At 41.4% G+C, this 17,926-nt stretch overlaps 1 protein-coding gene across 1 annotated transcript in view; it reads left to right on the top strand.

Annotated features, from left to right (window-relative positions):
- LOC134344218 (AT-rich interactive domain-containing protein 2-like) overlaps window positions 1-17,926 on the top strand; it is a 378,430-nt gene that overhangs the window by 288,940 nt on the left and 71,564 nt on the right. The window contains exon 9 of the mRNA XM_063043648.1: window positions 3,918-4,014. Within this exon, the coding sequence (XP_062899718.1) occupies window positions 3,918-4,014 (97 nt within the window). The remainder of the gene's footprint in view (window positions 1-3,917; window positions 4,015-17,926) is intronic.

Here is a 17,926-nt window from a genome sequence, read left to right on the forward strand (position 1 = left end):
CTTGAGTGTTGTTATTGTTTCTGTCTCCACTACCTCCTCTGGCACCTCATTTTAGACAATATCTACTTTAAGTATTAACCCCTCAGATTTCCTGTAAATCTCTTCATCACATTGCATTTGTCTGAGTTAAATTCCATCTGTTATAGCTATGCCCATGTTCCCATTTGATCTGTATCCTGTTCTGACCTCAGACAACCTTGTAAACTGTCCACTGTACTATCAATTTTGGTGTCATCTGTAAACATGTTAATCATGCAACCTACATTCTCATCTGAATCATTAATACATTAATCATTATTCACTACGGAAAAGGATCTTGGCGATTGCAGGAGTGACTAACAGAGGACTGAAAAGCTTGAGCATGTAGATATTAAGAAAGAGGATGTGCTGGAGCTTTTGGAAAGCATCAAGTTGGATAAGTCACCGGGACTGGACGAGATGTACCCCAGGCTACTGTGGGAGGTGAGGGAGGAGATTGCTGAGCCTTTGGCGATGATCTTTGGATCATCAGAGGGGTGCCGGAGGATTGGAGGGCTGCGGATGTTGTTCTCTTATTCATGAAAATGAGTAGAGACCAGTGAGTCTTACTTCAGTGGTTGGTAAGTTGATGGAGAAGATCCTGAGAGGCAGGACTTATGAATATTTGGAGAGGCATAATATGATTAGGAATAGTCAGCATAGCTTTATCAAAGGCAGATTGTGCCTTACGAGCCTAATTGAATTTTTGAGGATGTGACTAAACACATTGATGAAGGTAGAGCAGTAGATATAGTGTACATGGATTTCAGCAAGGCATTTGATAAGGTACCCCATGTAAGACTTATCGAGAAAGTAAGGAGGCATGGGATCCAAGGGGATATTGCTTTGTGGATCCAGATCTGGCTTGCCCACAGGAGGCAAAGAGTGGTTGTAGACAGGTCATATAGGAGGTCGGTGACCAGTGGTGTGCCTCAGGGATCTGTTTTGGGACCCCTACTCTTCGTGATTTTTATAAATGACATGGATGAGGAAGTGGGGGGATGGGTTAGTAAATTTGCTGATGACAGAAAGGTTGGCTGTGTTGTGCATAGTGTGAAGGGCTGTCAGAGGTTACAGCGGGACATTGATAGGATGCAAAACTGGGCTGAGAAGTGCAGATTTAATTCAACCTAGATAAGTGTGAGGTGGTTCATTTTGGTAGATCAAATACGATGGCAGAATATAGTATTAATGGTAAGACTCTTGGCAGTGTGGAGGATCGGAGGGATCTTGGGATCCAAGTTCATAGGGCACTCAAAGCTGCTGCACAGGTTGACTCTGTGGTTAAAAAGGCATACAGTGTATTGGCCTTCATCAACTGTGGGATTGAGTTGAAGAGCTGAGCGGTAATGTTGCAGCTATATAGGACCCTGGTGAGACCCGACTTGGAATACTGTGCTCAGTTCTGGTCGCCTCACTACAGGAAGAATGTGGCAACCATAGAAAGGGTGCAGAGGAGATTTACAAGGATGATGCCTGGATTGGGAAGCATGCCTTATGAGAATAGGTTGAGTGAACTCGGCCTTTTCTCCTTGGATTGATGGAGAATGAGAGGTGACATGACTGATGCGTATAAGATGATGAGAGGCATTGATTGTGTGGATAGTCAGGGGCTTTTTCCCTGGGCTGAAATGGTTAGCATGAGAGGGCACAGTTTTAAGGTGCTTGGAAGTAGGTACAGAGGAGATGTCAGGCGCAGGTTTTTTACGCAGAGAGTGGTGAGTGTGTGGAATGAACTGCCGGCGACGGTGGTGGAGGCAGATACGATAGGGTCTTTTAAGAGATTCCTGGATGATGCTGCTTAGAAAAATAGAGAGCTATGGGTAACGCTAGGTAATATCTAAGGTAAGGACATGTTCGGCACAGTTTTGTGGGAATTTTATTAGGTGCCTCCTGTATCTAATACAATGGTCACTGACTGTATATTTGTGGTCTTCTGCTGCTGTAGCCCATGCATTTTAAGATTAGATGTGTTGTGCATTTAGAGATGCTCTTCTGCAGACCGCTGTGTAACAGGTGGTTATTTGAATTACAGTTGCCTGTCAGCTTGAACCAGTCTGGCCATTCTCCTCTGACCTCTCATTAACAAGGTATTTTTGGCCTCAGAACTGCTACTCACTGGATTCTTGTAAACTCTGGAAACTGTTGTGCGTGAAAATTCCCAAAGATCAACGGTTTCTGAGATACTCAAACCACTCTGTCTGGCACCAACAGTCATTTCATGGTTAAAGTCACTTAGATCACGTTTCTTCACCATTCTGATGCTTGATCTGAGCAACTGAACCTCTTGACCAGGTCTACATGCTTTTATGCATTGAGTTGCTGCCACACGATTGGCTGATTGGACATTTGCATTAATGAACATGTGTACAGGTATACCTAATAAAGTGGCCACCGCATGTATACGACAAACAGCAACTGATCCAGCACCAGTCCCTGTGACGCCACTGGTCATAGGTTTCTAATCTGAAAAACAATTGCCACCAACACAAGAAAATCTACAGATACTGGAAATCCAAATCAACACACACAAAATACTGGAGGAAATCAGCAGACCAGGCAGCATCTAGAGAAAAGTAAACAGTTGATGTTTCGAGCCGAGAACTTTCATCAGGATTGGGAATAAAAGATGAGAAGTCAGAGTAAAAAGGTGGGGGGAGGAGTTACCACCCTTTGCCTCATTTACTATCTTGATATTTCCATTCAATTAGTTAGCATACTCTGGATCCCACATGATCTAACCATCTAACCTTCTGGACCATTGGCCTATCGTGAAGAACCTTGTCAGCATCTTGCTAAAGTCCATGTCAATAATGTCACCCAGCATGCCTTCATCAATCCTCTTTAAATATAACTCAGATTTGTGGGACATGAATCCCCATGAACAAAGCCATGCTGACTATCTAAGCAATTCTTTCTAAATGCCAAAAATTCCTGTCTTTAGAATCCCTTCCAATTATTTTTTCACTTCTTATGCAAGGCACACCAGATTCTTGGAGCTCTGCTGCCCTCTTAGATATTGACGCACCTCCACTTGCCCAGCCTTATTTCCCCAAGAGTGTTGTTCCATCACTATTATGGCCATCTGTATATTGCTTCAGAAAGCTTTCTGAACACATTTTAAAAAATTCTGCCCCAACTAATTCTGTAGCATGGAGGCAGCACCAGTCAATATTAGGGGAGTTAAAATGACCTGCTGTTACAGCCTTATTATTCCTCTGTCTATATGTGACTTCCCGACATATTTGCCCTTTTAATTTCCTCTGACTATTGGGGGATTGCCAAAATGTTTACCTCTTTCTTATTTCTAAATTCTACACATCTGGCCTCTCTGGATGTTTCCCCGAGCATATCCTCTCTACATACGACTGTGATGTCCTGTCTATCTTTTGGACAATTTTTCTGTAATAGCTGTAATATCACAATCAATGTGTTGATCCAGGCCCTGAGTTCATCTGACTGACCTGCAAGGCAAATGCAGCTTTAGTTTCTTAGACCTTCTTTCCACGCTGTCTGACTTGTCCCTGCCTGATCTGCCTGCTGGATTTAAGTGCTTTAATCTGTATACTTTATCTTTCTCATGTGCTACTTTGGGGTCCCACCTCCCTGCCCCACCCACCCTCCACCATCTAGTTTGCCGAGTGGTCTCAAAAGGAGGCCCACAACATCAGTGATATTTTTATACTTCGCACTTAACAGTGCATGAAGCTACTCACAACACTGCAGGTAAGGGAGCTTTGTGGTGTGGAGTCCATTTGATCAGACCTATGATATTAAAGCAATGTAATTTGCTTTGGTGGACTGAATCAATACGCATATTTTGTAGTTCACTATCTTACTGCAAGATTTAGTTAGATCAATTGAACTTTCAACATTCTCATGTTTATTTTTCTTTTCAGCTCCAGCTGGATCCTATAGATTTCCAGAGTACCCAGTTGATCTTTCACACCATTACAAAATGCATTCACTCTTCAGACAAGTGGTTTCGAATTCGAGGTATGTCTGCTGTTTACTGCCTGCCACCTTTCCTCCCTTAGAATCAGAATTACATTCATTATCACTGACAAATGTCAAGGAATTTGTTGATTTGTGGCAGAAATACCGTGCAAGACGTAAAAAATTACTAAGCTACAATAATGACTAAACTGAATCGTACATAAATAGAGCAAAATAATGAGATAGTATTCATGGGTTCATGTACTGTTCAGAAGTCTGATGGTGGAGGGGAAGAAGTGTTGATTGTGTGTCCTCAGGCTTCCTGATGGTAGTAATGAGAAGAAGACATGAGCTGGGTGATGAGGGTCCGTAATGATGAGGTGTCTTCTATGGTGGGGTGCCCATGATACAGTTGGCTGAGTCATTAACATTTTGCAGCTTCTTTCTATCCTGTGCATTGAAGCCCCCATAACAAGTAGTGATACAACCACTCGGAATGCTCTCCACGGTACATCTGTAGAAATCGGCTGGTCTTTGGTGACATGCCAAATCTCCTCAAACTCCTAATGAACTGTAGCAATTTGTGTGCCTCAATAATTGGGCCCAGGAATTTGAAGCTACTGATCCTTTCCTCTGCTGACCCCACAGTGGAGTTTCATAACCTGCCTGTTTCTGCCGACTCCCTGATCTTGTTCCTCGTCTTTTCAACTTGATCATGGACAAGGATAGATCTGGTCCTAGGGTTGAGGTTCTGAACTGGAAGAAGGCCAAATTTGAAGAAATGAGAAAGGATCTAAAAAGCGTGGATTGGGACAGGTTGTTCTCTGGCAAAGATGTGATCGGTAGGTGGGAAGCCTTCAAAGGAGAAATTTTGAGAGTGCAGAGTTTGTATGTTCCTGTCAGGATTAAAGGCAAAGTGAATAGGAATAAGGAACCTTGGTTCTCAAGGGATATTGCAACTCTGATAAAGAAGAAGAGGGAGTTGTATGACATGTATAGGAAACAGGGAGTAAATCAGGTGCTTGAGGAGTATAAGAAGTGCAAGAAAATACTTAAGAAAGAGATCAGGAGGGCTAAAAGAAGACATGAGGTTGCCTTGGCAGTCAAGGTGAAGGATAATCCAAAGAGCTTTTACAGGTATATTAAGAGCAAAAGGATTGTAAGGGATAAAATTGGTCCTTTTGAAGATCAGAGTGGTCGGCTATGTGCAGAACCAAAGGAAATGGGGGAGATCTTAAATAGGTTTTTTGCGTCTGTACTTACTAAGGAAACTGGCATGAAGTGTATGGAATTAAGGGAAACAAGTAGTGAGATCATGGAAACTGTACAGATTGAAAAGGAGGAGGTGCTTGCTGTCCTGAGGAAAATTAAAGTGGATAAATCCCCGGGACCTGACAGGATGTTCCCTTGGACCTTGAAGGAGACTAGTGTTGAAATTGCGGGGGCCCTGGCAGAAATATTTAAAATGTCGCTGTCTACGGGTGAGGTGCCGGAGGATTGGAGAGTGGCTCATGTTGTTCCGTTGTTTAAAAAAGGATCGAAAAGTAATCCGGGAAATTATAGGCCGGTAAGTTTAATGTCGGTAGTAGATAAGTTATTGGAGGGAGTACTAAGAGACAGAATCTACAAGCATTTGGATAGACAGGGACTTATTAGGGAGAGTCAACATGGCTTTGTGTGTGGTAGGTCATGTTTGACCAATTTATTGGAGTTTTGCGAGGAGGTTACCAGGAAAGTGGATGAAGGGAAGGCAGTGGATATTGTCTACATGGACTTCAGTAAGGCCTTTGACAAGGTCCCGCATGGGAGGTTAGTTAGGAAAATTCAGTTTGCTAGGTATACGTGGAGAGGTGGTAAATTGGATTAGACATTGGCTCAATGGAAGAAGCCAAAGAGTGGTAGTAGAGAATTGCTTCTCCGAGTGGAGGCCTGTGACTAGTGGTGTGCCACAGGGATCAGTGCTGGGTCCATTGTTATTTGTCATCTATATCAATGATCTGGATGATAATGTGGTAAATGGGGTCAGCAAATTTGCTGATGATACAAAGATTGGAGGTGTAGTAGACAGTGAGGAAGGTTTTCAGAGCCTGCAGAGGGACTTGGACCAGCTGGAAAAATGGGCTGAAAAATGGCAGATGGAGTTTAATACAGACAAGTGTGAGGTATTGCACGTTGGAAGGATAAACCAAGGTAGAACATACAAGGTTAATGGTAAGGCACTGAGGAGTGCAGTAGAACAGAGGGATCTGGGAATACAGATACAAAATTCCCTAAGAGTGGCGTCACAGGTAGATAGGGTCATAAAGAGAGCTTTTGGTACATTGGCCTTTATTAATCAAAGTATTGAGTATAAGAGCTGGAATGTTATGATGAGGTTGTATAAGGCATTGGTGAGGCTGAATCTGGAGTATTGTGTTCAGTTTTGGTCACCAAATTACAGGAAGGATATAAATAAGGTTGAAAGAGTGCAGAGAAGGTTTACAAGGATGTTGCCAGGACTTGAGAAACTCAGTTACAGAGAAAGGTTGAATAGGTTAGGACTTTATTCCCTGGAGCGTAGAAGAATGAGGGGAGATTTGATAGAGGTATGTAAAATTATGATGGGTATAGATAGAGTGAATGCAAGCAGGCTTTTTCCACTGAGGCAAGGGGAGAAAAAAACCAGAGGACATGGGTTAAGGGTGAGGGGGGAAAAGTTTAAAGGGAACATTAGTGGGGGGCTTCTTCACACAGAGAGTGGTGGGAGTATGGAATGAGCTGCCAGATGAGGTGGTAAATGCAGGTTCTTTTTTTAGCATTTAAGAAGAAATTGGACAGGTACATGGATGGGAGGTGTATGGAGGGATATGGTCCTTGTGCAGGTCAGTGGGGCTAGGCAGAAAATGATTCGGCGCAGCCAAGAAGGGCCAAAAGGCCTGTTTCTGTGCTGTAGTTTCTATGGTTTCTATGGTCTCGCTACCTGATTTCTTTCTCCTGTGCCCCTTGCTGCTCTTGGTCTTGCTGCGTGCTTCTCTTTTCCTTCTTGTTCCTCCTCTCACTGCTTGCTATCCTCTCTCCATCACACCTATCTGACTCCCTCAGTCTCGGCCTTGCTGCTCTCTTCCCCTCCTGTCTTCTCACAGTCTTGCTGCCTGCCTTCCTCCCTGTCTGTCCAACGATTGGTGAACATGCAGTGAAGTTAATTGTACATGGGATAGATGTATACTTCTAAATGAACAACCCTTTACATTGTCAAATGATTGCTACTTATGGTTATGTTTGAAAGTTTATTATCTGCCTTCCATAAGTTAATATCAACTTACTGGGGTGACATGATAATGTCGTGGTTCGCACAACGCTTTACAGTACAGCTGATCCAGGTTCAATTCCCACCACTGTCTGTAAGGAGTTTGTATGTCCTTCCTGTGACAGCGTGGGTTTCCTCCAGGTGCTCCGGTTTCCTCGCTCAGTCCAAAGACCTACTGATTGGTAGGTTAATTGATCATTGTAAATTTCCATGTGATTAAACTAGGATTAAATTGGGGGTTGCTGGGCTGCGCGGCTGTATGGGTTAGAACGGCCTATCCTGCACTGTATCTTAAAAACAAAAAGAAAACTTGTTTTGCTATCCATTGGCCTCCAACAATAAAGGTTCATGATGTCTTGGAAAATGTGGGCCTGTCTCAGGAGGCACCTCTGAACAAAGGCAGATGTTGATGAAATAAAGCATTCAATAGAAAATCCTTCATCTCTAGTACCAACTTTTAGCTTCTACAGCATATGGTATTGAAGAACTAGACCTCAGACCCAGTATAGGTGCGATAGCTTACTAAACAAGTGATTCCTGTTTTCCCTACGTTTCCGAGACTTAGACAAGCATCGTCATCAACATCGTCTGAGCAGAACACTTGGGAATGAAGAGACCATTTGAATGAATGATACGAAATTGCCATAACAGATACAGTGCATATAAAATGTATTCCCCCATCCCCAGAAGTTTTCATGTTTTGTAACAGTGAATCACAGTGGATTTAATTTGGCTTTTAACACTGATCAACAGAAAAAAACTCTTTTGTGTAAAAATGAAAACAGATTTCTACAAAGTGATCTAAATTAATTCCAAATATTAAAAAAATTGATTGAATAAGTATTCACCTGCTTTAATATGACACATCAAATTATCCCTAATGTACTCAGTTGGTTTTAGAAGTCATGTCATTAAGTAAATGGAGATCGCCGTGAGCAGTTAAGGTATTTTTAATTACCTGTAGTAAAACTACACCTGTAACTGGAAGTTTCAGCTGCTGGTGAGTCAGTATACTGGCAAAACCTACACCATGAAGATAAAAGAACACTCCAAGCAACTCCACGAAAAGGTTATTGAAAAGCGCAAGGCAAGAGATAGATACAAGAAAATTTCCAGGTCACTGAATATCCCTTGGAGTACAGTTAAGTCAATCAACAAGAAAATGGAAAGAATATGACATAGTTGTAAATCAGCCTAGAGAAGACCGTCTTCAAAAACTGAGTGACCATGCAAGAAGGGGAGAGTGGCAAAGCCACTGTTGGAAAAAAAAACTTGCATGAAATCTCGGCTAGAGTTTGCTAGAATTTGCTAGTCATGGGGACTCTGAAGTCAGCTGGAAGAAGGTTCCATGGTCTGATGAAACCAAAATTGAGCCTTTTTGCCATTAGGCTAAACACTATGTTTTGTGTAAGCCAAACACCACACATAATCAAAAACATACCATCCTTACCGTGAAGCATGGTGGTGGCTACATTATGCTGTGGGGATGCTTCACTGTAGCAGATCCTGGAAGGCTTGTGAAGGTAAGAGTAAAGTGAATGCAGCAAAATATAGGGAATTCCTGGAGGAAAGCCTGATGTAGTCTGCAAGAGAACTGTAACTTGGGAGATTTATTTTCCAGCAAGACAATGACCCCAAGCATAAAGCCAAAACTACACAGGAATGGATTAGAAACTAATGTCCTGGAGTGGCCAAGTCAGAGTCCAGACCTCAATCCAATTGAGAATTTGTGACTGGGCGTGAAAGAGGCTGTTCACTCATGATCCCTATGCAATCTAACAGAACTTGAGCAGTTTTGTAAAGAAGAATGGGGAGAAATTGCAGTATCTAGATGTGCAAATCTGACAGAGACCTATCTGCACAAACTCAAGACCGTAATTGCTGCCAAAGGTGCATCTACTAAATACTGACTTGAAGGGGGTGAATACTGTGCTTTGCTGGTCCCTTGGCCTCATAATAATTTTTGACCATTGTTCTACATGTCTTGCAACTGGCAACCATTCTCTTTGTATTACTATAGCAATCCCAAAACCATTTTCTTCTCTGTAGATCAGTATTACCAATTAATATAATAAACCATTTTTCTGGAAAAATGAACCTTCTTATTCCTCGAGGTTTTCTGTAACGAATGTACAGAAAACTGGACTGGTCAAAGAACACTGAGGCTGTCTACAAGAAGGGTCAGAGCCGTCTCTATTTCCTGAGGTCCTTTAACATCTGTCAGATGATGCTGAGGATGTTCTACGAGTCTGTGGTGGCCAGTGCGATCATGTTTGCTGTTGTGTGCTGGGGCAGCAGGCTGGGGGCAGCAGGCTGAGGGCAGCAGACACCAACATAATCAACAAACTCATTCGTAAGGCCAGTGATGTTGTGGGGATGGAACTGGACTCTCTGACGGTGGTGTCTGAAAAGAGGATGTTGTCCAAGTTGCATGCCATCTTGGACATTTGTCTCCCATCCACTACATAATGTACTGGTTGGGCACAGAAGTACATTCAGCCAGAGACTCATTCCACTGAGATGCAACACAGAGCGTCATAGGAAATCATTCCTGCCTGTGGCCATCAAACTTTACAACTCCTCCCTTGGGTGGGGGTCAGACACCCTGAGCCAATAGGCTGGTCCTGGACTTATTTCCTGGCATAATTTACATATTACCATTTAATTATTTATGGTTTTATTACTATTTAATTATTTATGGTGCAACGGTAACGAAAACCAATTTCCCCCGGGATCAATAAAGTATGACTATGACTATGTTAACTTTTCCTTCCAATTGCTATGTTATCCTACAAAACCTGCAGTGTTTTGTAAGCAAAATCTTTCTGGAATGTCTATAAACAAGCTCTCTTGAAATCTCTTACCAGCAGCACTTACAACCCCTTAGCTGGTGTTTCATAAGAATCGGGACTATGGATGGACCAGTTTGTACCTCAATAATGCTCTCCCATTCAACAAGACCTTTGGTCTTCTACCTCTCTGACACTTCCCTGCACTACTGCATTTTCCTTGTTTCACAAGTACCCAGAATCTATAGACCTCTTGTTTTGAATGAGCATCAACATATGAATTAGGGAATTCCAAAGATTCCCAATTATTTCTTCTTATTTCAGTCCTAAATGGATTTCCTTCTTTACTGGCACAGTGACCCTTGGTTCAAGACCTTTTGGCTAGCAAACACAGCCTGGTATCCACACTGTATGAATCACAGAATACCGTGAAGGCTATTTCTAATTTTTGTTTAATTTTAGACACAAATTAATACTCCACATAGAACAATTAAAACCCATGACTTGCATATGATAGATTTGTATCATCCAAGTGTTTCTCTTCACCTTCTGTGGAAATCCAGTAACTAAGATGGTAAGTCATGTGTTGTAGTTTCACAACTTACACATTTAAATTTTGAGCAATTGGGAAAGAGCAGATCAAATTTACTCCTTCCACCTCATCTGAACGTTGCTTGGTTGATTGGTAAGATGTAATAACTACTTGCACTCTTAGGAAGTTCATTCCGTAAATGAAGTTGTCAGAGTGCAATTTGAGGGTAGTGAGGATTGAACCAAATTTTAAATGGTATGGAAGTCAGAAGCTCAAGTGTACAGAATCACAGAAACGTGTACTATGGCGGGATATGATAAAGCTTAACTGTTGAAAGAAAATATTTTGGGAAGAGGCATGTTGACTGAAGGATCAGCAGTTTCTGGTGAAGCAGGAGTAATAAATGTCTCCAATAGATGACAAGAGGTTGTGTGAAGGAGTAAAGTCTAGATGAAGTCACAGCTGTAGGAAGAAAATAACTTGAGACTGCAGCTGGCCTTGCTGCTCTGCTCCTTGGATCTGCCCATTCAGATTGGCAGTGACAGTGACGTTTGATGGGATTCATAGCTTTGAACAGAGAAAGTTATGTTAAAGGTAAATTGCTGAGCCTTATGACCAATTTAGCAGCAGGGTCAAAGTGCAATGAATTAAAAGGTTAGCACTTCACCTTGGGTACAGTGTATACACCTAAGACATGACTTAAGCACTGACACTGATATAGAAAATATATTCATCCAATATCTTTGTTATTTGTGACATTGGACTATATACTGTACTTCATTCTCTTGCACATTTACCTCAACCCTTACATCTTTCAACAGCTTAGAGCAAGGGTCCCCAACGTTTTGCGCACTGCGGACCGGTTTAATATTGACAATATTCTTGCGGACTGGCCGATGTGGGGGGGGTGGGGTGTTCAAATTCAACAGTGTGTGACAGGGAATGAGGAAAGGTGCAGCTGAATCATATCGTTTCATATTGCCAAATCATATGGTTTCCGCGTGGTCCAGTAGCACATGCTCGCGGCCCAGTGGTTGGGGACCACTGGCTTAGAGTGCATGACACCAGGCCCTACCAAGAGCTGCACTATAATTTTCTTAAAGCAATTAATTTATTGTATTTAAAATATTTGCTCTATTTTTCTCATTGATAAATAGTTCTGCTATGTATAGGACGGTGCTGGATTTGAAGTTAGTAAAATATTCCCTTCTGGGTTAGGTCCTGTGTTGCTCATCACAGCATGACTACATAACATTAAAATGAGATTTGCTTGCCAGAATTTCAGGCTAATGTACATTTGTCATAGTCATACTTTATTGATCCCAGGGGAAATTGGTTTTCGTTACAGTTGCACCATAAATAATTAAATAGTAATATGTAAATTATGCCAGGAAATAAGTCCAGGACCAGCCTATTAGCTCAGGGTGTCTAACCTCCCAAGGGAGGAGTTGTAAAGTTTGATGGCCACAGGCAGGAATGATTTCCTATGACGCTCTGTGTTGCATCTCAGTGGAATGAGTCTCTGGCTGAATGTACTTCTGTGCCCAACCAGTGCATTATGTAGTGGATGGGAGACATTGTCCAAGATGGCATGCAACTTGGACAGCATCCTCTTTTCAGACACCACCGTCAGAGAGTCCAGTTCCATCCCCACAACATCACTGGCCTTACGAATGAGTTTGTTGATTCTGTTGGTGTCTGCTACCCTCAGCCTGCTGCCCTAGCACACAACAGCAAACATGATCGCACTGGCCACCACAGACTCGTAGAACATCCTCAGCATCCCAACAGATGTTAAAGAACCTCAGTCTCCTTAGGAAATAGAGACGGCTCTGACCCTTCTTGTAGACCAGCGGTCCCCAACCACCGGGCCGCAAAGCATGCGCTACCGGGCCGCAAAACATGCGCTACCGGGCCGCGAGGAAACGATATGATTTGGCGATAGGAGTCAGCTGCACCTTTCCTCATTCCCTGTCACGCCCACTGTTGAGCTTGAACGCACGCGAAATCGTTACGCACGCGTCATTCATGTCAGCGCGGGAAGAAGATCAACTCCTCCAGCTTGCAAATGATGGCGGCCTGAAAAGTATGTTTGACATAACATCTCTGCTGACATTCTGGATCAAATTAAAGGCTAAATATCCTGAGATAGCCACGAAAGCACTGAAAACGTTGCTTGCATTTCCAACATATCTCTGCAATGAATGCAACGAAAACTAAATTGCAGAATAGACTGGACATAAGGAACCAACTTCGAGTATTGCTGTCTCCCATCACCCCTCGATAGGACCGTCTTGTTGCAGGGAAACAAGCCCAGGGCTCCCACTGATTCAGCAATATTGGTGTGTTGCAATGATTTTATATGTTTATATGGGGAAAATATGTGCTGTGTGTTTAATATCCAAACGTTACTTAAAATGTTATGATGCTATTGACTTATATAACCATATAACAATTACAGCACGGAAACAGGCCATCTCTGCCCTTCTAGTCCATGCTGAACGCTACTCTCACCTAGTCCCACCGACCTGCACTCAGCCCATTACCCTCCATTCCTTTCCTCCCCATATACCTATCCAATTTTTCTTTAAATGATAATGTCGAACCTGCCTCTACCACTTCTACTGGAAGTTTGTTCAACTGTCCTCCCCGATAATTGACTTATCACTTTATTCATGCAAGGAAAATATGTGCTGTGTGTTTAATATTAAATTCGTTAGATAAACCCTTTTAGAAACGAAATTGAGTGTATTAGCCGTTTATCGCCTATATTGCATTCGTGATTAACCCTAACACCCCCCACCCCCGACCCCCAACCAGAATCGCCAAAAACGATTTGTAGAAGGAAATTGGCACGTACGCACACGCGCAAATTACGCATGCGCACTGGTTCCCGTGCAAGGCTTCATGGTCATTGTAGTCTTTCACCTGGTAAACCCAACGTATATGACTGCTACTCTTGTTCATTGGCAACCCTACCCCCCCCACTGGTCAGCCGGTCCGCAAGAATATTGTCAATATGAAACCGGTTCGCAGTGCGAAAAAGGTTGGGGACCCCTGTTGTAGACAGCCTTCAGTGTTCCTTGACCAGTCCAGTTTGAGGGACTGAAATTGAGGGAGGAAAAGGAGGCAATTGCTATACTAGTAAACTTTAGCTCAGTCCAAATATGTTTTGATGTTAACTTTAATTGAAAGGTAGCAATGTAATTTTTAAACTCAGTATACATACGCTACACATAGAGTCATGGAGTCGTAGAGTTGTACAGCACAAAATAACACAATACTGCTTACCTATGCTAACCCTGTTTTGCTTCTATTTGAGAGTATACCTCTACTCCTTTCCTATCCAAGTTTCTGTCCAAATGCTTTTTAACTATTGCTATTTTATGTGCTTCTACTACTACATATGGTAGTTTGTTACATATAACCATCACGCAGTGTGGAAAAATGTGCCTCTCTCAGCTCTCCTTTAAATTCTTCCATTTCACCTTAAACCTATGTTCTCTAGTTCTAGACTTGCCCCATCGGGGAAAAAATATCTATCCTATTTATACCCCTCGTGATCTTATAACCCTCTGTAAGGTCACCCCCAGCCTCATATGTTCCAATTTAAATAAATCTAGTCTATCCAATCTCTCCTTATAAGTAAAGCCTTACATTGCAGGCAGCATCCTGCTGAATCTCTTTTAAACTCTTTCTAATTCTCCACATTCTTCCTGTAGTGTGCTGACCAGAACTGTCATAATACTCCAAGTGTGACCAGACCAGCAATTTGTACAGCTGCAACATGACATCCCAACTATTGTACTTAAAGCCTCAGCACTCCGAAAGTTTCCTTCACTACCTTAACCAGCTGTGTCGCCATTTTCAGGGAATTACTGTATAAATTTACATCCAACATCCGTCTATATATCAGCACTCCTGAGGTTCCTTCATTTACTGAATATGCCTGATTGGTATATGACTTTCCAAAATGCATTACTTCACTTTTGTCAGGATGGAATTTCACCTGCCACTGCTCTGCCTAATTTTCCAATTGACCTTTGTCCCTCTGTTATCTTTCAGTATCTTCTTTACTCTCCTTCACCACTGTTTATTCTGTCAGCAAACTTGCTGATCAGCCACAGTGGTCCAAGTACCAATACCTGCAGTAATCCACTAGTTACAGACTTTCAGTTATAAAACACCCATTGATCAGTACCTCTGCCTCTGCCTCCTGCCATTAAGCCAATTTTGGACTGAGTTTGCAAATACAACATAGATCCCACGTGCCTTAACCTTCTGAACTGGTTTACCATGTGGGACCTTGTCAAATATAGTGATAAATAAGGCCATGTGTAAACCACATCTTAAACTCTGCCTTCATCAATTTTCTTAGTTACCTTCTTAAAATTTGTTTAATGAGAAGGATGTAACAGAGAAATGGAGGTCATTTAAAGGTGAAATTTTGAGGGTTCAGAATCTTTATGTTCCTGTTAGGTTGAAAGGAAAGGTTAAAAGTTTGAGAGAGCCATGGTTTTCAAGAGATATTAGAAACTTGGTTCAGAAAAAGAGAGAGATCTTCAATAAATATAGGTAGCTTAGAGTTAATGAGGTACTTGAGAAATATAAAGAATGTAAAAAGAATCTTAAGAAAGAAATTAGAAAAGCTAAAAGAAGATACGAGGCTGCTTTGGCAAGTAAGGTGAAAATAAATCCAAAGCGTTTCTTCAGTTATGTTAGTGGCAAAAGGATAGTGAGGGATAAAATTGGTTCCTTGGAGAATCAGAGTGGACGGCTATGTGCAGAGCCAAAAGAGATGGGGGAGAATTTGAACAATTTCTTTTCTTCCGTATTCACTAAGGAGAAGGATATTGAATTGTGTAAGGTAAAGGAAACAAGTAGGGTAGTTATGGAAAGTATGACAGTTATAGAAGAGGAAGTACTGGCACTTTTAAGGAATATAAAAGTGGATGATGAGGTAGGTTTCCAAAACTTGCAGAGAGGTATAGGACAGTTGGAAGAGTGGGCTGAAAGATGGCAGATGGAGTTTAATGCTGAAAAATGTGAGGTGCTACATTTTGGTAGAACTAATCAAAATAGGACATACATGGTAAATGGTAGGGTATTAAATAATGCTTTAGAACAGAGGGATCTAGGGATAATGGTGCATAGTTTCCTGAAGATGGAATCTCATGTAGATAGGGTAGTGAAAAAAGCTTTTGGTTTGCTGGCCTTTATTAATCAGAGCATTGAGTATAGGAGTTGGGGTGTAATATTGAATTTGTATAAGGCATTGGTAAGGCCAAATCTGGAGTATTGTGTACAGTTCTGGTCACCGAATTATAGGAAGGATGTCAATAAAATTGAGAGAATACAGAGGAGCTTTGCTAAAATGTTGCCTGGGTTTCATCTCCTAAGTTACAGAGAAAGGTTGAACAAGTTAGGTCTTTATTCTTTGGAGCGTAGAAGGTTGAGGGGAGACTTGATAGAGGTGTTTAAAATGATGAGGGGCATTGATAGAGTTGACGTACTTAGACTTTTTCCATTGAGAGTGGGGAAGATTCAAACAAGAGGGCATGGGTTGAGAATTAGAGGACAAAAGTTTAGGGGTAACATGAGTGGTAGCTAGCTGGAATGAGCTTCCAGCAGAAGTGGTTGAGGCAGGTTCGATGTCGTTTAAAGTTAAAGTGGATAGATATATGGACAGGAAAGGAATGGAGGGTTATGGGCTGAGTGCAGGTTGGTGGGAATAGGATAGGGTAAGAGTTCAGCACGGACTAGAAGGGCCAAGATGGCCTATTTCCGTGCTGTAATTGTTATATGTTTATATGGTTATGGTTAAAAAAAAGCTTGGTACGGTTCCCCCCGCACAAACTATGTTGACACCTAATCAGTTTCTAAATTTCAAAGTGTCCTTTAGATTTTTTTCCAATAATTTCCCCACTATTGATGTAAGGCTGAATTGCATAGTTTTCTGTCTTATCTCTATTGCCCTTTTTGTATATGTGAATAACATTAACTATTTTCCAGCCTTGTATCTCTCACCTGGCTAACAAAATTGCAGAAATCTCCATCAGAATCCCAGCAATTGCCCTCCTTGCTTCTCAGGCCTGAGAGATTAATCCACCTTCATGTCTGCCAGTATCTGTCACAGTTCTTTCTGTTATCCAGAATATCAGCATACCCTCTGCTCTAACTCTCCATCCTCCATTTTCTTCTCCCTGGTGTTTACTGATGAGAAGTATTCATTTAATACCAGACTTGTATCCCCTGGCTGATTTTGCTTTTGGTGCCTGAGAGGGTCTGACTAACTTCTTGCTTTGAATGTACTCTTAAACAGTTTTGGGATTCTCTTAATCCTACTTAATAAGGCTAATTCATGTCCTTTTTTTCTCTCTCACTTAATTTAAGTTCTTCTCTATACCCTCAGTAAAGCTCAAAGGACTCACTCAAAACTTGACATCCTTCCTTATTTCTAATCCAATTTGCAGATTATCTCAAGCCATATCTCCTTTTTTATTAAAGAAATTCTTAATTATTAAATATTTTGTTTGCCTTTGAGCAGAAATCATCCTCTAGCTATGCTGTACTCTGCATAATAAAGTTAAATAAAGCAAATTAAAACAAGTGCACTTTTGCTTTGATATTATAAAGCATCTCACATGGTTTACTGTACAAACTGTATTGTAAATTGAAATATTTAATGGGCCTCTTAAGGTTAGTTATACAATCGTCACAGAGCTGCCAAAGTTGACCAGTTTTGCAAAGTTAGCATTTTAATATATTTATGTGGCACCTATGTATCATGGCTTAAACACTGATCACATCATGTGGTTGGTGCAATTATATGTCTATGGTTAGATACTACATTTGGAGACCAGAAGAGAAACTATAAGATAGGATAGCTCCTTATAGTTTTTTTTATCATCCTTTTATGAGTGTTTAAAGGTTTGTACCTTTAGCACACACCTAGTAAAGCACAATGCAGCTATTCCAGGCATATCATGACTGTAAACCTATTTTGTATGGTGTTCAGAGTTTTGATAAGCAGGTGCTCTCAGGAGTTTACATCTACATTGTACTATGTTCAATGCCCCAGACACATTATTAATCTCTACACTCATACACTAAAACCCTGACTTTCATAAGTTACATTATTAACCCATAGGTAATGAGCACTTTGGCCCTAGGTTTTCAGTTTTCCTGTTTAAAAAATATTTGATTGACGAGTTAACAGTCAAGGTTGTTGAGAATTTGTCTCAATTTGAGAATACATAGGCAGATTTGAACAAAAGTTCACATAGCCAAAATATTTTTTTCTTTATAATTGCTGATGATTAGTGCATCATTGCTGTATTTTCTTTTTTACTTAATTTGCAGCAC

This window comes from Mobula hypostoma, chromosome 3, assembly GCF_963921235.1.
Source record: "Mobula hypostoma chromosome 3, sMobHyp1.1, whole genome shotgun sequence".
Classification (NCBI taxonomy): domain Eukaryota; kingdom Metazoa; phylum Chordata; class Chondrichthyes; order Myliobatiformes; family Myliobatidae; genus Mobula; species Mobula hypostoma.